This window comes from Asterias rubens, chromosome 21, assembly GCF_902459465.1.
Source record: "Asterias rubens chromosome 21, eAstRub1.3, whole genome shotgun sequence".
Classification (NCBI taxonomy): Eukaryota; Metazoa; Echinodermata; class Asteroidea; order Forcipulatida; family Asteriidae; genus Asterias; species Asterias rubens.
Window position 1 is genome coordinate 313,537 of NC_047082.1, and position 18,502 is coordinate 332,038.

At 39.0% G+C, this 18,502-nt stretch overlaps 1 protein-coding gene across 2 annotated transcripts; it reads right to left on the bottom strand.

Annotated features, from left to right (window-relative positions):
- Positions 1 to 3,610: 3,610 nt before the first annotated feature.
- LOC117304861 (disks large-associated protein 5-like) lies at positions 3,611 to 16,521 on the bottom strand. Of its 2 annotated transcripts, none has more exons than XM_033789487.1 (14): positions 16,455 to 16,521; positions 14,479 to 14,694; positions 13,817 to 14,019; positions 13,328 to 13,387; positions 12,499 to 12,589; positions 11,760 to 11,991; positions 10,779 to 11,107; positions 10,174 to 10,278; positions 9,847 to 10,007; positions 9,050 to 9,157; positions 7,210 to 7,399; positions 6,513 to 6,742; positions 5,647 to 5,757; positions 3,611 to 4,913 (listed from the first exon to the last, which is right to left on the bottom strand). In XM_033789487.1, the coding sequence occupies exons 2-14, from the start codon at positions 14,678 to 14,680 to the stop codon at positions 4,785 to 4,787; spliced, it is 2,151 nt and encodes a 716-aa protein (XP_033645378.1). In that variant the 5' UTR covers positions 14,681 to 14,694; positions 16,455 to 16,521; the 3' UTR covers positions 3,611 to 4,784. The 2 variants fall into 2 exon arrangements, with proteins under 2 accessions (XP_033645378.1, XP_033645377.1); XM_033789486.1 differs by having other exon boundaries at positions 13,817 to 14,022.
- Positions 16,522 to 18,502: the final 1,981 nt, after the last annotated feature.

Sequence of the window (18,502 nt, forward strand, 5' to 3'; positions counted from 1 at the left end):
TTAGAGGGAGTTGTTTCCCACAATTAATGTTTAATACTACCAACCTCTAGCCATTACTCGTAATCAAGTAAGGTTTTATGCCAATTATTATTTCGAGTAATTTTCAACATCAGTTCCCACTGCCTTTAAAAGGCTTGGTATACTTTGGTAATTGTAAAACCCACTGTATCATATCCAAGCATAATAATGACAAATCTGAGAAAAGTTTTGCTCAATTTGGACATCAAAGTTGCAAGAAAAGTAATGACAGGAATAACCCCTCCTTGTTGGATATAATTGTGTGCTTTCAGATCCCCAAGAAAGGCTTCACGCCCCATGAAGTCTTTCTCAGATTCAAAATTGTCGGTAGTAGAAAAATGACCTAATTCTTTTAAACTAACATTACTTAAAGGGGATAGTTTCTAGCAATGTTTTATACTATCAACAGCTCCCCAGTGCTGTAATAAACACGTAAATGTTTATGCCCATTAACTTGTGGAGTATATACCCTTCTATAAAGTGAAATCTTTGGAGCTTTAATTTTCGCGCTCAGTAAAAGGACGTCACGTTAAAATTGTCTGCTTATTAGCCGAAATGGAAACCTATCAATGAGTCCTACTGGCTGTCTTCAGTCAATAGCCTATCCCAAAACAGATTGGAGTATAATTTAAACATTCTTACAAAAAAGCAAAACAACCGAATCTCTATTTTATTTTGCAAAATAATAATAATATCAAACATTTACGGTATTACTTACCACCAACAGCGGAAGTTTAGACTCCATCTTCCAAAAGTTCGGCTGATATTATCTCAAAACTTCATCATAATACCAAAACAAAAACTGTTTCAAGATGGCGTCCTGTCCTATACCATCCCCGTTATCTTCTGTTGCGCTTTACAATTGGTAACTACCACATAACGTCTTATCTTGTGTTGGTCTTGTGTTACACAAAACCCACTTTCAGCCCTTTATCGATTTGGGTCCAGTAAAAAAGGTGCCGTTGATCAATAACTATCGATTTAAAAACACCCTGGTCCAAAAGTAGGCTTGATGTTATTGGCACATAAAACGGTGACGTCGCTGTTTTGGAGGGATAAACCACACCATGTTGGTAGGATTTGAAACTTTTCATGGTGGAAATACGATATGGACAGGTTTTTTTGGTAACGGGTAATAGGGATTTAAAGACAAAGAACCAAATTTATAGGTGGTGTTTGAAGCTTTGCATGGTGTAGAAAATAAGATTTGAATGAGTTTTATAAAGTTGCGGGTACAACCATGTGTACATAATATCTTTTGAGATGAGTGGTGGCTCTGGAAAGAGCCAGTTTGGTCGATAAGTTTCTATACTGTATACTCTGCGTTTTTATTATTTCTATCTGAACGTTAACAGCAAGCAAGATATAAATAAAGTACCGGTAAAAAAAATCAGAGAAAACAATCTTCCGTCTGAAATAAAGTGTCAAATAGCTGTGGGTTGTTGTATCTCAACAATGCATAAAATAACAAAGCTGTGAAAAGTTGAGCTCAATCGGTCGTCGAAGTTGCGAGATAATAATGAAAGAAAAAACACCCTTGTCACGCTTGATTTCGAGACCTCAAATTCTATAATCCGAGGTCTCGACATCAAATTCGTGGAAAATTACTTTTCTCGAAAACTCGAGATTACTTCAGAGGGAGCCGTTTCTCACAATGTTTTATACTATCAACCTCTCCCCTTTTTACTCGTAATCAAGTAACGTTTTTTGCTAATAATTATTTTGAGTAATTACCAATAGTGTCCTCTGCCTTTAAGAAGCTCTACGAAGTTGGGCCTTTTCATTATCTGGCTTCCAATTACTTAGAAGAAAGACCCTAAGACCAAGTAATCTGTTTCTTGTCACATTGGGGAAAATGAGAAACTGTGATTCTTACATACGACAAATTAATTGTCTATTTATTTTCATAAAAACATTAACTCTGGTTAATAAAGATACAAATAATTACATGCTAAGATTAAAGATTAATGTTTCAAAAAAGTTATATACACGTTTTATTTTAATTTGATATACAACCTTGCCTTGTTGAAAGCCCTTTTGAAATGTCTTGGAATTTGTTGCCCGATCGTCCCATTATAGGCTACAACAGGTTCTTGCTGGCCTTTTCGGAACCAGGCTTTGGCTCCTTTCCAGCCTCGTATGTCTCATCAATAATTGTTTTGAAAATGTATTGTATCTCCAACAGGCAAACCCAACCTCTTTAAAAGCCTGCGCCCAAACCACACTTTTCGAAGAGGCTCTTTGCTGGTCAGTGGTTTCACAAGGGAGGCACTTGAAGCAGGCAACTTTTAAAAGTAACCAACCACAACATGCAAAGTAAATACTTGAACAGTACTGGAGGGACTTTTTTGCCTGTAAATTACCTTCAAGGATTTGGGTACTTTTTGTAACACAAAGTTCACAGATTTACATTAAACATTTTGAAGATAATGATAGTGGAAAGCATACCTTAAAATATTAGTTGCTGAGGTGCAGTAGTCTTTGAGAAATGAGTAAAACAATGTCACAGAATTACGTTTTTACAGTCTAAAATAATTTTCGTCTCATGATCACTCATTTCTTATTACAGCACCTCGGCAAGTAATACTTTCAGGGAAGCTTTCTACCATCATTATCTTCAAACTGTGTAAAGTTTAATGTAAACCTGTGGACATTGTGTTTTGTGTCCTACAAAAAGTACCCATACCCTTTTTAGTGAAATGGCATGGGGATGGCCCTACGAAGTACATTATTTCACCCACACGAAAGTCAGACGTGTACGATGGTTCAACCTTACCCATTGGTTGACTAAGTGTGAACAACTTGACATAAATCCTGAGAACATGACAGCGACGATACAATCCCCATGGCACACCTTTTTAGAGCTGCTTATAGAGCACAACAAATAGCTAAGCACAACCAGAGGTTACCAGGTGAAATACCATGCAGCATAGTATAATATGTGACTGGTACCCTGCATGTTTTAGCTAAGCAAAACACTTTTAAGCACTGTTTCCTGCTGAAGAACAGCTCTGTGAAATAGGGCTCAGGATGGGACACAACAAGCGATAAGAGATCAGGGAGGAACAAGTCACCAACTCACCAAGTCACAACAAGCGGTAAGAGATCAGGGAGAAACAAGTCACCAACTCACCAAGTCACAACAAGCGATAAGAGATCAGGGAGGAACAAGTCACCAACTCACCAAGTCACAACAAGCGATAAGAGATCAAGGAGGAACAAGTCACCAACTCACCAAGTCACAACAAGCGATAAGAGATCAGGGAGGAACAAGTCACCAACTCACCAAGTCACAACAAGCGATAAGAGATCAGGGAGGAACAAGTCACCAACTCACCAAGTCACAACAAGCGATAAGAGATCAGGGAGGAACAAGTCACCAACTCACCAAGTCACAACAAGCGATAAGAGATCAAGGAGGAACAAGTCACCAACTCACCAAGTCACAACAAGCGATAAGAGATCAGGGAGGAACAAGTCACCAACTCACCAAGTCACAACAAGCGATAAGAGATCAGGGAGGAACAAGTCACCAACTCACCAAGTCACAACAAGCGATAAGAGGTCAGGGAGGAACAAGTCACCAACTCACCAAGTCACATATCCCTGGAAATTTACTCTAAAGCCCTGCCCTTGTAATTCAGACTACAAAACTCACTTGTACAAAATACTATATTAAATTGAAAAGTTATTCAAATAACTATGGTTTTACAGATGTGGTAATTAGTTATTCCTTTTCAAAAATGTAAATTTGTATAATTTTAAAAGCACACTTACTAATTAGTTATAAAAGTTTCACAGGATCAGAATAAACGCTAACTGAGTTTTCCTAGTGTACACATTATTACAAATGTACATGTATGTACAGATCAAGCAACACATATCCATGTTATTTTGTGGTTGGAATATGAATATTTTCTTCTGATGCCTAAACACCTTGGGTTCCATTCTCATAAATGCATCCAGACTTGTCACAACAGAAATGACCCAAATAAAGAATTAAGATCACAAAACATTACCATAAAAACTCCCAGTAACAAACAAACAAACCAACAAACTAACGAACATGCCATGGTTAACATGATTTCAGAACAGGTAATTCTAAAAGTTTGGAAGCGATCAGCACCAGTTTCAAACACCACTTTTTCCATTTTTCCACTGACATAATGATTGTTATCTTTTAAACGATTCACCGTTTTGAGTGCACAATTTCTATTACTATACCTCATACATTATTCATGACCTAGAGTTCAATTCCCACTGGACCATTCAACATCATGTGCCAGACGCTATCTTTGTTGTTTACTAAGCGTGCATTCGAGTTCCCCAAATTGTTGTGCGCAAGCGCTTTCAGGAAAACAAAAACATTCACTTTAGTTCACAGTCATCCTAATCAGTTGCTGAGGTATGAGGTATAGTAAAACAAATTAACATGGTTTAGTTCAGTTGAACAGTCGATATTAGCTCCCCTCTGTCTTGGAAGTTGATAAAGTAGTTACCTCGGCTTTGTTTCAGGATCTATTGTGTCATCTTTAAATACTTTGGGGAGTTAACATCGAATGATCAACCAAGCTCTGCAAGGCCAAAGCAAATAGCCATGCAGCGATGCTTACAGGGCCTAAAAACGAAGCGGTCTAGCACAAAAAACTCTGTAGTACCGAGTTTTCAATTTGTCCATGGCATTAAAACTGCAATAAGCGAAACCTAGGACATCAGTTGAGATGTTGGGATCCTTGTCTTTCCCTGTAAACCACCGGCCTCTCTGTTTACAATCCCGTCTTGGCCGGAGCAGGTGAATCAAAACATATGAGGTCATTTGCAATCTGTTTGGGTGTTTGCACGTTGGTTGGGAACTGCAACTGGGGTGGTGTAAACACATCTGATAGAAGGGACGCCTGAAGAAGTGAAAATTAAAATAAAATATTCACTCGCTGCATTGGTTGTACAAAGATGAAGAGACATAAACAGTTACAATTTACAAGTTCGTTTTTACAAATCCCAAAATATTGTAGATGTTTAATACTTCAATATAATTTTAGTTAATACATTACACTTCTAAGCTATGAGCTTCTTCAGACTGGTGACCTGTCTAATGCTCAACTGCCTTTTATACCCTTTCAAATCGGACATAAGAGGCATTGTATGAGTGGTTTGGTATTGTCAAAACCGGACCTCTTAATTCATGATTATCAACAATCCAGATGAACTTGGTTAATGATGGAAAATTACCTTTTTATTGAGGACGTTATTCTCAAAATAAAATAATACAACAATGAGATGTAATTGTGAGAATATCTTTCAAGATCTTGCACTAATAACACAAATACCGTCTGCTCACTATAATACTACCATTACATTTTGCCTTGGATAAAATGAAGAAGTACAAGGGCTGCCCAACATGTGCACATGGCGTAGACGTCAGATTTTCCAAGGGCAAAACAAATCGGAAAACAGACTGAAGTAGGAAGAATATCATGCCTGCTATAAGTTCATTAGTGCAACTTGAAATTGAGCCTCGGTTTGTCTGTTGCATAGTAGCGTTCCAAAATCCCCATTTCATTTTCATAATTTGTATCAAATACACTTTGACGGACCATCAAGAAATGACATGGCTGGAATGTGTCTTACCTGCAAGGAGGTCCTACAGACTTGAGGACTGTCCAATCCTGCCAATAAAACACCACTGTTTGAATCCGTCATGGAGATGGCTGACGGCTTCAGGTACCTTGCAAATGGATCCTGTTAACGAAACAGTGTCAAATATATTAATTTTTTGTTTTTTTTGACCTATTACACTGTATGCTCAGTACTTTCCCTGAGTTATGTGAACAAAATCACATGCATAATACTTGGGTGGGATTCAAACCCACGACCTTTGCAATTCTAGAGTAGGGTTTTACCAAGTTGACCACTGAGATTGCTCCATAGCTAGATGCAGTGCGATTCCCATGTTTCAGCAGCAGGTACTGCAAACGATTTAAGGTTTTCCAATGGAAGTGCCCTTTGCAAAATGAAAAAGCCTTGCCCTTTTGAAGATGAAATTCCAGTCCTGGATCTTATATGTAGGATTGAGCCAATTCATGAAAGGTTTTGACTAAAAGGAGCAGAATTTTGAATGGTATCATTTGATTCCATTGTGTTTTATTATGTGGTTCACTGATTAATTTATCTAAATCGTTTTCAGTAATATATTATTATGATTGTGTGTAATAAATTTGTGTTTTGCATGTATGCAAAGAAATTTTCCTCCATGGTAGGACCATTTAGGATGACTTGAATTGAATTGAATAGGTGTGAATTGCTTCGATGAATGGTTTCTGTACCAGACTCAACAAGCAGGACAGTTCTTGTCAGAACTGACAAGTCTCCAGAACATCTACTCCGCGGTAGCAGAATAAAGCAAGACAGTTCTCTAAGAACAAACTCTACCTGGCAAGTAGATACACACATGGTGTTACTACAACCCAAATATACACAGATTCAACAACTTTTACCTCTTGCTCTTCCCGGTTGATAACACCACTAGGTCTTGGAGTCCTGTCTCTGGAAGAGTTTAACAATGACTTGTCTACGACCTCACCGAGGACTAACTTGCTGAGAGGGGTGCATAGCTTGCTCTGGATGGAGTGTCTTGCATTTTTGGGGGTATAGCTCTGGATCCTTGGAGTGTTGGTATTGCTACCGGGTCCAGCACCGATCCGGGAAGGTTTAAATGGTGAACCAGCTGTGAAATAGTTAAAGGCAAAGTAAACTTTTAAGAATAATAATAACAAGTTCTTATATAGCCCATTTCAGCCCTGGTCATTGGGCCAATAACATCTCTTTAATCTCTCTCAGCTCCCTGGGGAATATACAACCTGGGCAATCATAGCCCTCCAAAGACTTGTCCATACACAATATCAACCTCTACCTTTGGAGGTACCCATTTACACCACTGGGTGAAGAGAAGCAATTAAAGGCATCTTGCTCAAGTGTCAAGACCAGGATTTGAACCCACACTCTGATAACTAAATCACCAGAACTTGAATTCGATGCTCTTAACCACTCAGCCACGCCACCCTATCTTTATCAATTGTTTTAATTCTATATAAATGTAGAAGTAAACAATAAAACTAACAAGTCAACCAACAAGTGTATCATTTCTCTATCTGTGATTTAAACAGTAAATAAATCAAAATGGTTCCAACTAACCTTCACAGTGTGGGGCAGGGCTTCGTACTGGACTCTCAACTTTAAAAAAGCCGCCCTCAAAGACGACCTGTTCAGAGGCACGTGCCCTTGTAACCTTCACCTTCATGGCAGCCTTGATGGCTTGGAGACGCTGGCGTGCTGCGTCACGGTCCTTGTTGGGTTTCGTCACAGTTGGGGCTGGTTTTGACTTCTACAATAAAGGAATAACGCAGGACAAACTCAACTAACTGTTTTCACCCTGAACACTCATCCTACTTTAAGACTCCTACTTGGCCCAATTCCATAGAGCTGTTTAAGCAGAAAATGTCTGCTGAGCAGAAATGAGCAGGAAACCATTCCCAAATTGCACGCGTGACATGGTAGTTTGGCTGGTTATCTTATTCTGGTAAGCATAAGCTCAGCTACCTTTTGTGCTTAAGTAGCTCCATGAAATTGGGTCAACGTTTGGAAATTTGACACAGGCTGACTACAAAGACCAAAGAAAATGCATTGATTGTTTTTTGATATGCAAAGAATGGGAGACTTTGGGTACACGGCTGTCAGGTCCGCAATAGAATTTGACTGCGTATTATGCTTGGGCGGTTCCTTCGGTTACCCGGTTCTACCCGGTTCCAAATTGAAAACCGGACCGGCGGTTCCACTCTTCTGTGGAACCGAGTACCCGCTTTTGTCGGTTCCAATTTCAAAAGACCGAGTCCCAATTATAAAAGACTCTGTGGAGCCGATCCTGGGACGAACCGGCTCTAGAAATTGAGGCTTGATGTTGAAAACTGTGACCGCAGATACACTGTGCAAAGGCTTCAAGCCGAGCATCAACTATCACATGTGGCTGCATTATTATACAACACACATTGCACAGATGCATACCACCTGTATATCTCATGCATGCTGAAATACACAGAGTCCAAAGTCCAACCAGACAGCACGTTGTGATTGGCTGCCGATATATCCATATTCATAAAAGCTTGTCCCATGCACAAAACACACAATACTGCATGCATGTACAGGCATGTACACTTCTATGTACAGAGACGGCACACTGCATGCACTACGGACGTACTGCACTACGGACGTACTGCACTGCGGACGTACTGCACTGCGGACGTACTGCACTACGGACGTACTGCATTACGGACGTACTGCTGCCGGGCAAATCAAAGACTTGTATAAATGCATGGAGAATAGGTGCTCGGTGGCACGATGTCTGATTGACTTGGTGGGTATTCTGGTATTAATTTTTCGTTAAAAATAGATCGGCTCCAATTGTGTGTGTGTGTGTGTGAGCTCTGGACCGATGTCTGATTAACTTGGTTATTTTCAGTTAAAACAGATCGGCTCAATTGTGTGTGTGTGAGCTCAGGAAGGGCGGCTTATGTTTTATATTGAATTGGAACCGGGTATGTCTCAGAACCGAGCTTTTTTTTGGAACCGGAACCGAGCCCCAAATTTCTGGAACCGCCCAAGCTTACTGCGTATCTCTATGTGAAATGAATGTCAAACGTGAAAGTACACCCCGGTTGGGAGGCAGGTCTCTGGAGTTATTCACGAGCCTTGAAGTGTGAAGTCAGATGTTCAGGCTACCTAAAAAACAGCTATTCTGAAAGACCCAATGGACCGCTAAGTGGCAGCAAACATGGCCACAATTCTAAGAACAACAGATTTACCCATTAAGTCTACTGTCTCCTTAGGTGCTGTTTGGACATCTATGGAAAGCTCTTGTCACTGCACGTATCATTGTACCCAATGAAATCACCGGATCTGACAGCAGGGATCTGTCTTTATCCTTGCAAATAAAGACAGGGGCCCAGTCTATTTGTTATGTAATTTGTGTTGGACATACCTTAATAACCTTCTTAGGTTTAACACTGGTTAGAACCGGTTTCTCCTTCTGCCAGTTGTTATCTTGTAGTTTATCCAGTTGGGCAAACAACCCATGAACATCTTTAACCTAGTAATAAACAAAATCAAGTTAAATATTCAGTCAAGCTTTCTGCTCAAAATAATTAGTAAGACTACAGCCCGGTCCATTCTTCCTGCAAATGTAAAGCAAATCTTTACGTCACAAATTCTCAGCCAATAGTTTGCAACAGTTGAGCTGTGCAGCGAAAACAGACTTGTGATGTGATTATTCGCTTCGCATTTGCATCCGCAGTATTAAGTATGATCCAGGCTTTATAAAGTGCATTTCCCAATAGTACAGGGCGCTGCTAAATAGACAGGTAAAGGGCGAGAAGAGAAAAGATGAGTTTTCAATTTAGACTTGAAAGTCTGGAGTGAGTTGATGTTGTGTTGTTGATTTGGCAGAGAGTTCCAGCACCTGGGATCAAATCTGTTTTTTTCCACGGGCAAAAAAATAATAATCGAAAAACAGTCTTAGTTTGGAAGAACATTATGCCTAAGTAGGATTTGAAACTTTGCATGGTGGAAATACGATATGGAAAGGTTTGCAGTAACACCATGTAATGACTATTTCTAATGAGTTTGGGTGGTTCTGAAAGAAACCGTTGGTTTCAACTTGAATTTTGATCTGTATGCTCTGATCGTCTTTTGGAGACAGCTTTCTCCAGAAGACGATCTTAGCATTACATGGTGTTACCGCAAACCTTTCCATATAACATTATGTCTGATTTTAGCTACCTGAAAGAAGATCATGTCCCAGAATCCTGTTAGATCCGATGGATTGGTCTCTTTCTCACCACTGCCAAACTCACAGTTATCCACTAGTCCAGAGAACTGCTTAAACCTCTGGTCTATTAGAAGCTGGGCCTTGCCGATAGTGCTGCGAATCTCACCAAGTACTAGGAACAAAGGAATACTATGATTAGGCTCAAGGAAGAATAGATAAGTATCGGTAGTTAAAGGTATGATCATAGATGTGACACGGTAGTTTAGCTGGTAACCTTATTCTTGTAAGCATAATTTTGTTGTGCTTAGCTGATTTTTGTGCTTGCTTCAACAACTTACCTTCCTCGGTGAGTGTCTCTACTTTTTGAACTGTCTCCCATTTACTGCTTAAGTCGTTCAACCTTGCTGTCTCTGTCACCACTAAACTACGGAAGGATGATACGTCTGAAAGAGAAACACCTCCTGATTAAATGTATGGTACAGTAAATAAAAATGGTGGAACAGAACTCTCCTAAGTAAAAGAAGTCTAACCTGCTTGAACAAACATTGTACACACTGTGCAAGTCTCAGGGTTAGGGTTGAGAAAAAACCTGAACTCTGAGCTCAGAGTTTCAAAACTTGCCAGCATGTGAAGCCCAGTATAAACATTTATCTTTGGTTGTTAAAGTCCTACTACTCTGCAATCTGGGGCACTATCTTCAATGTTTCTGTTTTTACGGAGAAATTACATTCCTGGTTTAGGCAAAAAGAACCCTACACCCCCACCGGCATTCCATTTAGAAACGGAGAAATGTCACATCCCTGAAGTCTTCACTAGAACGACAATTCCATACTGAAACACTGTACTGTCTCATATGTAACAATTAAAATTACATCAGCTCAACATTAGGCTCAATTGAATTACAACATGAGAACAAAGGCAAGACTGTTACATGACAACATACCATGTTTCTTGGCTGGAGAATGGACGACTCTCTTTGGAGAATGGACAACAGGCGCAGAGATGCCAGAGATCTCAAGAGGTTGCGGAGCGGGAACTCTCTTTGGAGAATGGGCGACAGGCGCAGAGATGGCAGAGATCTCCAGAGGTTGCGGGGCGGGAACTCTCTTTGGAGAATGGGCGACAGGCGCAGAGATGGCAGAGATCTCCAGAGGTTGTGGGGCGGGAACTCTCTTTGGAGAATGGACGACAGGAGCAGAGATGGCAGAGATCTCGAGAGGTTGCGGGGAGGGCTCTCTCTTTCTCCGCATACTTGAGAGGGGCGTTGAACACCTGTTGGTTTTAAACGTTCGGCCAGAGATTATTATTGGATGACAGGCCGTGATCTTCATCTTAGAGAGGGCAAGGCCATTTTCATTTTGCAAAGGCACTTCCATTGGACAATCTTAAGTCTATGTGGAACTTTTGAAGGGGAACCGAGGCCAAGACCGGGGCAACGGAGACCTTGACCTCCGTTTAATTACAGACTTGTGAAAACACAGCCTTGATTACGTCCTGGGTATCCAATTCACAAAGATTGTTTTTAAGTCGAGTTGCCAGCAGGCCCGAAACAACCCATGGCACCCAGAGAAATTGCTGTGGTGCCATGTGGTTCTGCTGTGGTGCCATTTGCAAAGTTCCAATACAACAAAAACCTCAAAGAAGTGCCCCTTATAAGAGGAAAACTGCTGTGCCCCTTTCAGCATCCAAACAACTAGAGCCAACACTCACCCTAAGAGATTTACACGCAAGTTCACTATTTATTTATAGTTTCTTCTTATTTCTCCACACCATGCAAAGCTTCAAACAATACTTAGCTAAGTTTTAGATGGATTTGTTGCACCAAAGCAGACTTAATAACAGTTAAGGTGATCATCAAGAACATGACATTGATAATTATAATTATCATCAAATCACATTATATTTCTTTTTCAAACAGTCTTACCTTCCTTTTCTCGTGGCTGTTCCCGGGAAAAGAAAACTCTGTGTGCTGGCCGGGCTCATGGGCTCAAACTGCAGGTTGAAATTAAAATTAGCCGGAGCGAAAGACTCTCCGAGATCAGCAGCCTGGAAAGCTTGACCCCTATCGCTGGTTATATTCCTGAGTGATGGTAATGCAAACATCTCTGTGCTTGGCTTGCTGGACACCTTACTTTTTGCACTACGGTTTACTGTAGCTGAGTTGGGAAGAACAGTGTAAAACATAAATGTGTGAATGTTGCAGTCGGGAAGAAATTTTGATTCGATAAAGACCCAGGGTTGGAATAAAGAAGAGGCTCAACCAGTGTGCTCTGCTCATCTTCAGCAACAACAAGGATGATTTTTGATGGTTCTTAACACGCCTGGGCAATTATATTTAGACCTGGGTTTCAATTTAGTTTGAGACCCAGAAATGTCATGTCAAAAATAAAATGAAAACAAATAAGGACAGAGAATCTCCTGCTTGGGAGTTGTATAAATAGACCGATCCATTAAGCTCCGCCCCATAGCATATTGACCAATCACAACGCAACGAAGGTCCAACAATAAAGCCGACATGCGTGCGCATATGCTTGGCGTGCCGGTAGAGTTGTGCAGAAATGCATTGGAGAGGCCCACTTGTTCTTGCTCACATGTGCGTAGTGGGCGGAGCCTAATTGATCGGTCTATTCCAAGAGAACCAAAGAGATTAGAAGTTTGCTTACGTTTTGATGCAGCCAGTCTTGTTGATTGCCTAGTGGTTCTTGTAGAAACAGGGACAGCAGCAGCTTTAGGTTTAGCATGTGCAGCTACCGGCTGTAAAATAAGAGAGGGGAATCATTTACAGTTGGAACAAACATTAATATTAAAATTGCGAACATGTTGGGCAGGCTTTGAAGTCTGGATTGAACTTTAGTAAGGAAAACAGAGCTTACGATTTATAACTTACAAAAGTTACTTTTTCATTGGCTAGTCAAGAGGACTAGTTAGCTTATAATTTCGCTAGTCCAATAAGCTTTTTCATTAGTCCGTAATAAAAATAAAACAACAGGGCTGCTTTATGACACTGAACTATCTCTCTGGTATACTCTCCTATGTAAATGTTTTCTTTATGCTTCTTATATTTTGTACTTTGCATTTCCTCTTTGTGAAATTCATGAATGAATATCCAGCCAGACCACTTGGAGAGAATTTTAAGTGGTTTTCAGATGCATAAATAACTAGTATTTGGCCAACAGACCCATGTTAAGGGAGAACGAACACTGGTTTTCAGGTGCTTTAAACTAGCATTTGGCCAACCCACCAATGTTAAGGGAGAACACTGTGCAACGCTGGCCAAACCAAGGTAGAGGCAAGGAACTCTCAAAACACATCACCATGTGCCATCGGGGTGCAACTTCATGGCTCTGCGTACCAAAGAAGTCGGCAATAACACTGTCATGAAATTTGGCCCAAGTGGTTCATTAAGAAGCCAACGACTTCCTACATGGTTGTGGTTTAACTCAGTGATGATCTTATCGCCTTTTAGTAGTACTCAAATACAAACTGATATACCTTGCTGGCTGAAGTTCTTGTTGAGGCACGGGTAACTCGCCTTTCTGGTTTAGTCTGGACCTTTTGGATACAAACATTAAGAGAAAAATGGATGAAATAAATAAAATCAACAAAGGTCTATTGCAATCCACAAAAGAGCACACAGACAATTTTGTTTAGGCCTAGCTGTTTAGAAACACATAAAGCTGCCAGCACAGATAAGTTTTGCAAACATGGGCCAATTTCATAGCAATGCTTAACAGTAAGCAGTTTGTCGTGCTAAGGTTTGCAAGAAAATGTGGCAGCTAGTTTGCGCATTCACTATGGATTTGCATTGTTACGTCATTCATTGTCTTACAAAATCTTACTAGTATCCTGCTTAGCAATGTTTTAACAACTTTCTGCTTAGCAAAATAGTGCTGCTTAAGCAAAGAAATTGGGCCCAATCCTATGTGGAGCGTAGAAGTTCATCTTTGATATGACAAGGCCGTTAGAAAAGGAAACACTTACCTCAGTTCTCTTGAAGGCAGGATTTTTCTGGGTCCTGCTTGTCGATAGATTGGTGGGCTTTTTCTCCGCTACAACTTTGCAAACCTTGAACATGGGTTTCTTACTCTTCTCCTTCTCCAATGTTTTCTTTATATCCCGTTCTTTTTTCCATTTCTGGAGCATTTCCTTCCTGGTTAGGTTTGCGTCGACAGGTTTCTTTGCTGCTGCTGCCAAGATAGATTTTAATCAATCAATCAAAATGCTCAAAGGCATGCAATTACAAGGTTGTAGGTTTGAATGCCATAAGCTAACCACTGATTTCACAATGACAAGAACAACTGAATAAGTATGGTTGTCTAGTTACGGAATCACAATTTCTTGATTTTTGCAGTTCATATTCATAGATGTTTAAACAATGTTCACATTGAGAAAGATTGGATGTTGCCAGCTTGGCATTTATATCCCTATGTGAGAGCTTGCTGAATTCCCTTGATGGCAAGATAATCTACTATGTATAAAAAAGACACAACAAGTAGTTGCAGCCACAGTGGGTGGTACCTGGCACCAATTTTCCTACCAGAAACAAAATTTAGCATTTAACATTTAGCACTACTTTCATACATTGTGTCTTGGAATTCTTCTTACTTGATAGGGCAGGGCAGTCTTGACCTGTCTTTTCTTACCTGTCGGGGGTAGAGTTGACCTTTGCACATTAGCATCAAGATTCTCTTTCAGAGGAGCTAGTTTCTGAACGTCACGGTGGCGCATGAAGGTGGTATCTCTCTGCGAGCGCTGGTCGACCGACCTCCGCTTCACTCTCATTATTCTCTTACCTTCTTGGTCAAGGGCCATGCCCTTTTTTTTATAATTACTGGTAAAATCCATGATCAGATTGTGATCTGAGGTGAAAATGGACAGAAATATATTGAGTCGAATTTCCCAGAAGATTTTTTTTATATTTTTAAATTGTTTTGTAGGCACAGGTTTTGGTTTGTTAATATTAGTTAGTAATCTTTATATAACACCCAAGCAGATCCTTGCCATTTGATTGGAGGGTTGTCTGTCACGTGATAGCAAATAAAAGTACCATTGCACGCTGAGTCACTCACCGAGCTTTTTTGTTCCATCCAAAAAGTACCATTGCACGCTGCCAGCGTGCAATGGTACTTTTCGGATGGAACGAAAAAGCTGAGTAAAAACATCACTGCGTGCGCGTAACGCAGCAGTGTTACTGCAAGGTAGTAAAATTACTAGCATTCGGCTTCTACAATTAAAAACTGTAGGCCATACGCTTTGTTTGTTTTGAAAGTTGCATCTTTCAATCAAAATGACAAAGATCTACATAATGATAATGAATGTTTTTCATTCGTGCAATGGTGCAAAATGCTCATTCGTTGAAAGCTGGAGTGTTCCATTCAACTCGGCTCCGCCTCGTTGAATGGAACATTCCATCTTTCAACTCATGAACATATTCGCACCATTGCACTCATAAACATTCATTATCATTATGTGTATAATATTCAGTCTTGGGCTAAATTTTGCATAAAGCACAACAAAATTGCTAAGCACAGGAAAACTCAAGCTTCACATACATAGTAGTCTATAGCAGAATGATTCCTAGTGTAATAGTTTTAAGAAGAGTAGAGTCAGACTCTCAGAGTAGACAGAGCATTGCAAAAAGTTGCGTAAATGCATTGTACATTTATTTAATTTAATATTTGACTGAACTTAAAAAAGTCTGCCAATCAACAAAACATCGGATTCAGAATTATACCCAGTTACTGGGGCGCTGTACTCCTCTTTTCGTCGAAAAAAGGAGTACAGCGCCCCAGTTACTGGGTCTAATTCAGAATAAATTCAGAGTAACATGTAAAATTTTCATTTTATTTCCCAACTTTTTAAATTTGATTAGCAACAATAAAATAACAATGTCAATAATATTATAAAGACTAAGTTAAGAGCCTATAGCCCTATAAAAACACACGACTCGATTGCCCGGCGCTATTATTTAATATTAGTATTTAATATAATTATAATGTATTAATAATACTAATGAGTATAGTATTAAATATTATTATCACGACTGGGCCTGGGGGACTGTATTTTAATTTTTATAATATCAGCGATAGCCTGCTTACGCCTACGCTATTTTCACTCGCATTTTTGATTGACTGGGGTAAATTATTATTATTTCATTTCGAATGAAAAATTGGTGGCGCCATAAGTTACGGAAAGTTTTCCGATTACTTTCTGTCACATCTTCCGAACGGTCGAGTTGTCGGAAAAGTTTCCGTACGGCGCCACCACTTTTTCATTCGATATGAAATAATACAGCATCTAATTTACCTCAATGAGATATCCCTTTTTGTAAAAATGAGTGAAAAAGTGGTGGCGCCATACGGAAAGTTATCCGAGTTGTCTCAACAGTCTAGTGTACTAGTACTAGGCCTACCAAAGTTCATCAAACAAAAGTCGAGTTGTCCAACTCCAACGCACGAGTTATTCGTCTGAATAAAAAAACCTCGTCCACCCTCTTCAATCTCTTATCTCATCTAGCCTTACCTCCCATTCTTCCACCTTGTTTTTGCTAACTACTTCCCAAAATATTCAGCAATTTTGTTAGTTTGTACTTACTCAAAATGCACTTTATTATACTTACTCGAAAAACGGCAGCAGAAGGAAACGGTCCAAACCAAAACACCAGCAAAAATTAAACGCCGTGTACAAAAAATTAACCAATCTGATTGGCTCACTAACCTGTGACGTAGTACTAGGTGGTGGTCAGCAAAAAACTAACGATATCTTTATATAGCGCCCTCTGTTGACTACATTTTGGATATGAAATGGGGTAGGCGGGGCTCCTGTCTTTCGGGGGGGGGGATTCAAGTCGTTATCATGTTACTTCTGGTAATGAGAAAAAGGAAGCCCCATAAATGAAGTTAATCATTGCAGCTTGCAAGCCTGAGGAACCATGTAAACAGTATTATTATATTTGTACAGAAATTTAATATTATTGTTTATCTTCCAGTACGCGCTAACCCACCAATCAAAGCAGTCACCTATATTCTTTCTCAAAGCCAAAGGCTTCAGATAAACAAAGTTAAAACAAAACAACAAAATCAACAAGAAACACGAATAGTATTCTTTTCTGCTTTATCCAATGACTTCTTTATTAATTATGACTTTATACTGAATGCAATAAACAATTGACCACCATCTACAATTCTAAGAATGAAGATAAAGTCGCAAAGTCAAAAAATGTATAAATCTCATGATAAATGTATTCACTATACAGTTATCATAGGGTTTGTCTGGAAAAGAAATTACATTTCTTTGTTTAAACTTTTTATAAAATATGATATAATACACTGTACAACATTATTTTGAACTATGAAAGGAGTTTTCTAGAATTTAACCAATCACAGTCAAGTGTTCAGTTTTTACTAAACTAAGATTTTTATTTTATTTTCTGTTTCTTGCTTAAGTTGGCCCATTGATTCCATGAAGTTAGTTTCAGAAGGTATCATTCATTATGGTATCAATTTCTGGCATTTTGTTGTGTAAAGCCATTTATAAATGACAATAAGTACTTTTTCTCATCTCATTAGCATTTTAAGACATTACTGGTTACAGCTTCTTGACAAAGTTAATAAGTGAGTTCCACAATTAAACACGGCCCGCAGACATTATTGCATGATTGGTCAGACAACCATGTTGAAAACATTAATTTTGTCACAACTCAAAACCAAAACCCACGTTGCCAATTAAGATAAGGTCTACTTAAAAACTTACTACAGTGCAAAACAACAGTGCAGTGCAAATCTATGGTTAAAAATTAAACCCATTATTTCATTTCATTATATTTATCATTTTCAAAACTATCCACACCAGATCTTACTGCGTTACCACCTAAACACAGCATACAATACTTGCATTGATTCGTCGCTTAACAATCTCTCTAATACATTATTAAATAAACTGCATTTATAACAATAAACAGAGCTGCTTAATTTGACTAAGACTTACTGATTACTTAAAAAATATATCTTTTTTTATCTCTCTTTCTTTTACTTCTTTTAGCTGATACAATTGGTTATTGCATTTAACCATATCAGTGCAAAATAATGCCTCTACAAATCACTAAGGTGAAAGACTGTTTAATTAAAGCGATTCTGCAAGGTAAAACCAAGTGCAAACTTTAAAGCCTAGTAGGTATTCACCCCCCCCCCCCCCAAGTACCTTTGACCAGGTAAGTTATTTTTCTTTCATTTTCTCTCTTGTATTGGCATGATGTGATTTATCACTTTAAAAAGGCATATTTAAAATAGCAACTAGTCAATTTTGAACCAATCTAGTTTTTCAGAATAACATCCTAGCTCCTTTCCAAAAGATGCAGTTTTCAAAACAATCTTTAAAACCGAGAGAAAAACAATCCCAACATAATCGGCAACATTTTTTTTCTCTTTCTGTTATCTTGTCAATATTTTCAAAAAATAATCCCTTGCTTGTGTGGTTTTGATAAATACTGTTTCCATTTCATATGATGTACATTTAATACAATAATCAATATCCAAAAGCCTGCCACATCAATCCAGCAAAACGACAAAGTTTAAACTTACTTTAGGTATAGGCACATAGAGATTTTAAAATTATTACTTTACAATAACTTTCTTTATCTTATATGCCCTGCATTACAAACGAACAATA